Source organism: Dendrobium catenatum, unplaced genomic scaffold (genome assembly GCF_001605985.2).
Source record: "Dendrobium catenatum unplaced genomic scaffold, ASM160598v2 original_scaffold_58189, whole genome shotgun sequence".
NCBI lineage: Eukaryota > Viridiplantae > Streptophyta > Magnoliopsida > Asparagales > Orchidaceae > Dendrobium > Dendrobium catenatum.
In genome coordinates, this window is record NW_021376641.1 from 1 (window position 1) to 2646 (window position 2646).

General features: G+C 36.7%; 1 protein-coding gene across 1 annotated transcript; it reads right to left on the minus strand.

The window, feature by feature from the left end:
• Positions 1 to 1478: 1478 nt before the first annotated feature.
• Positions 1479 to 2261, minus strand: LOC114578502. The gene is made up of 2 exons (XM_028691714.1): positions 1855 to 2261; positions 1479 to 1623 (listed from the first exon to the last, which is right to left on the minus strand). The coding sequence occupies exons 1-2, from the start codon at positions 2187 to 2189 to the stop codon at positions 1614 to 1616; spliced, it is 345 nt and encodes a 114-aa protein (XP_028547547.1). The 5' UTR covers positions 2190 to 2261; the 3' UTR covers positions 1479 to 1613.
• Between the last annotated feature and the right edge of the window lie 385 nt (positions 2262 to 2646).

Sequence of the window (2646 nt, forward strand, 5' to 3'; positions counted from 1 at the left end):
AAACTCATAACATTGCATCTAAGTAGTCCTGCATCATTAATATTAACTTTCAATCTTTCACATCCAAGCTAGAGATAGACAATGAATGTTATCAAAGATAAAATGTTCAAAATAACAATAATAATAATAATTTTAAAATAATTTTAAATGGTAACAATACACACACAAAATTCGATTCCAACAGTAAGCCAACCAAAGGATCAAACCAAGGATGGAGATGCTGAGCCCCATGAGGTACGAACAAAGCAAACATGGAAAGTGATAAGCTCAAATCAAAACATATGAGTTTTGTGACAGTAAATTTCACGCACACTAACTCTACCAATGCCAGAAAGACCAAGATTGTTTCTTCTAACTTTTCATTCATAAATTAAAACATGAAAAGGAGTGATATTTCTATATCATTCAGTGCATGAAAGTACAACATCTAAATTATGAAACATTGATTTTAGAAGAGTGAAATGTCAACAACCTTACGAGAATAATGAGTTCGATTGAGATAAAGTTCACATAATAAGAGAAAACTAGTAACATGAACAAGTGCAATCAAATCATCATAAAAATCATATCTTCTGATTGAGTAAAACTTACAAAGGGAATTGACCACCAGCTCTAGAAAGACTAAGATTATTACTTCACATGCTTGTTTGAAATCATTTTTTGTTTTTTCTTTATGACCAAAACATGTTCAATGAATAACTTATCGTTGGTTTTGTTTCCTTTTTTTTTTTTTTGAAAAATAAATCAAGTTACTTCCAAAAAGCACACAAAATAATTTTTAGGTGCTTCCAAACCACAAAGTAAATCAACTTATGTGATATTCAACCTAAACAAAAAGAAAAACAACATATATTTAATATACCAAATATGCTTTTATTTCATATCAAACATAAACAAAACCAAATAAGTCAATTGATGCTTGTTTATTTTGTGGTTTGGAAAATGGTTGTAGGGCCATAACCAAAGGTGTTGGTGGACCAGACAAAAATGCAATATGAGGTGAGATTAAGGTTGGCTATTGATGGGCACGGGTTGGCCAAACCCCCGAGCAGACGCAATGTAGATTGGTGGCAAACATGGCATTGATCGATGGCTAGTGCAAGGATAGTCAACATTGTGGTTGTATGGCGAGAGTTCATCTGTTGAAAATAATGAAAAACACGGAAAAGTTGCTTAGGGTGCTTTTGAAAACATAGCGATTTATTTTTAAAGATAAAAAACCTTACAAAATACTAACCAAACATAGTTTTCTAAATTTTAAAAGTAAAAATAAAAAGTAATGTCAAACTTCCTAATCTTGAAAATATATAACAAACAATTCATTAGAATTTAACCAACTTAAATCAGGCCAAATAATTATCAAGATTTAACTTCTCCACAATTTACTATATCTAAATTTACAAGATTTAATAAATCCTGCTTGTAGCCAAACAGCCGCTAAAAGATATGCAAAGAAAACTAACCAAACTAGTGAACATGAACAAGCAGCAATGCAAGCCACTACACTTTGCCAATGTTAGTTATGAATCAACGAAACACCGTAGAAAAATGCTCCTTGATAACCAAATGCACAGTGATTTCGTACACCAAATCAAGAAATCGAACTGCATCTTCTATAAAGCACTAAATACAATAATGTAAGAGAGATAAGACACAGCCTAAAAGCTCCCCTCCCACCCCACCAACAAATAGCTAATACGTACAGAATGCGGAGCATGGACACAAACAAGTAAAACCCTAACTAAGAAAAAAAGGACTTTTGGGGTTGCTTCCCATCAACAAACCAATCAATTAATCAGCCTAAAATGTAGCCAAAGCTGATTCAAAGAAAGATGAATGAAAAAGCTCGCTCACTTAAAATCGCAAACACGGATCTCGCCTCCATCTTTGCAAACGAAACAGTAATCTTCGGACAGATCGTCCTTATCAATCGTTTTCTTCCGTCTCCCCATACAGTATCCCTTGCGGATCGTCCCGAGACCAACGGGATGAAAATCGCCCTCCTTTCCCGACTCCAATTCCTCGAATTTGTCCTCCAACGACACCTTCAGCTCCTCGGCACAGACTGTGGGCCTTTTGGCTGAACTCAAAACCCCATCGGCACTCCCGCCTTGCTGCTTCGAGGACAGATAGGGTGGCTCCATCGATTGAAGGAAGGAAGAGCGTAAGCCAACGGGTGAGCCGTTCATCGCCGGCACGATTGGCGCAATGAGAAACTCGGCGTCGGGGTGAATGAGCGTGCATCGGACCCACTAAGCCGTCCTCGGCGATGCGTGACCTCATAGTTCAAAATTAATTTATTTTTTGTTTTTTTCTTTTTTGTCCAAATTTGATGGGAATTTGAAATTTTTAAATTGCAGATAAATTTTTATTTTGATTAGTGAACAAAGCCCTACATGAGGTCCTAGTTAGATACCCATTGGGTACCCATGTTTTACTTGGACAGGCTTCACCCACCCACACCCCGCCCACCCACTCCCACCCATATTGACTTTTGGGATTTCGTACCCACCTATACCCACCCACTTTCCATGTTTTTTGAACACAGTCTGTCACGGAATGATTGGCCTTGAGACTTGTTGTCATTTGCTATGATGACAAACTTTCAAGTTGCATATCAAAATTTATCGTACTCATAACGTGGTT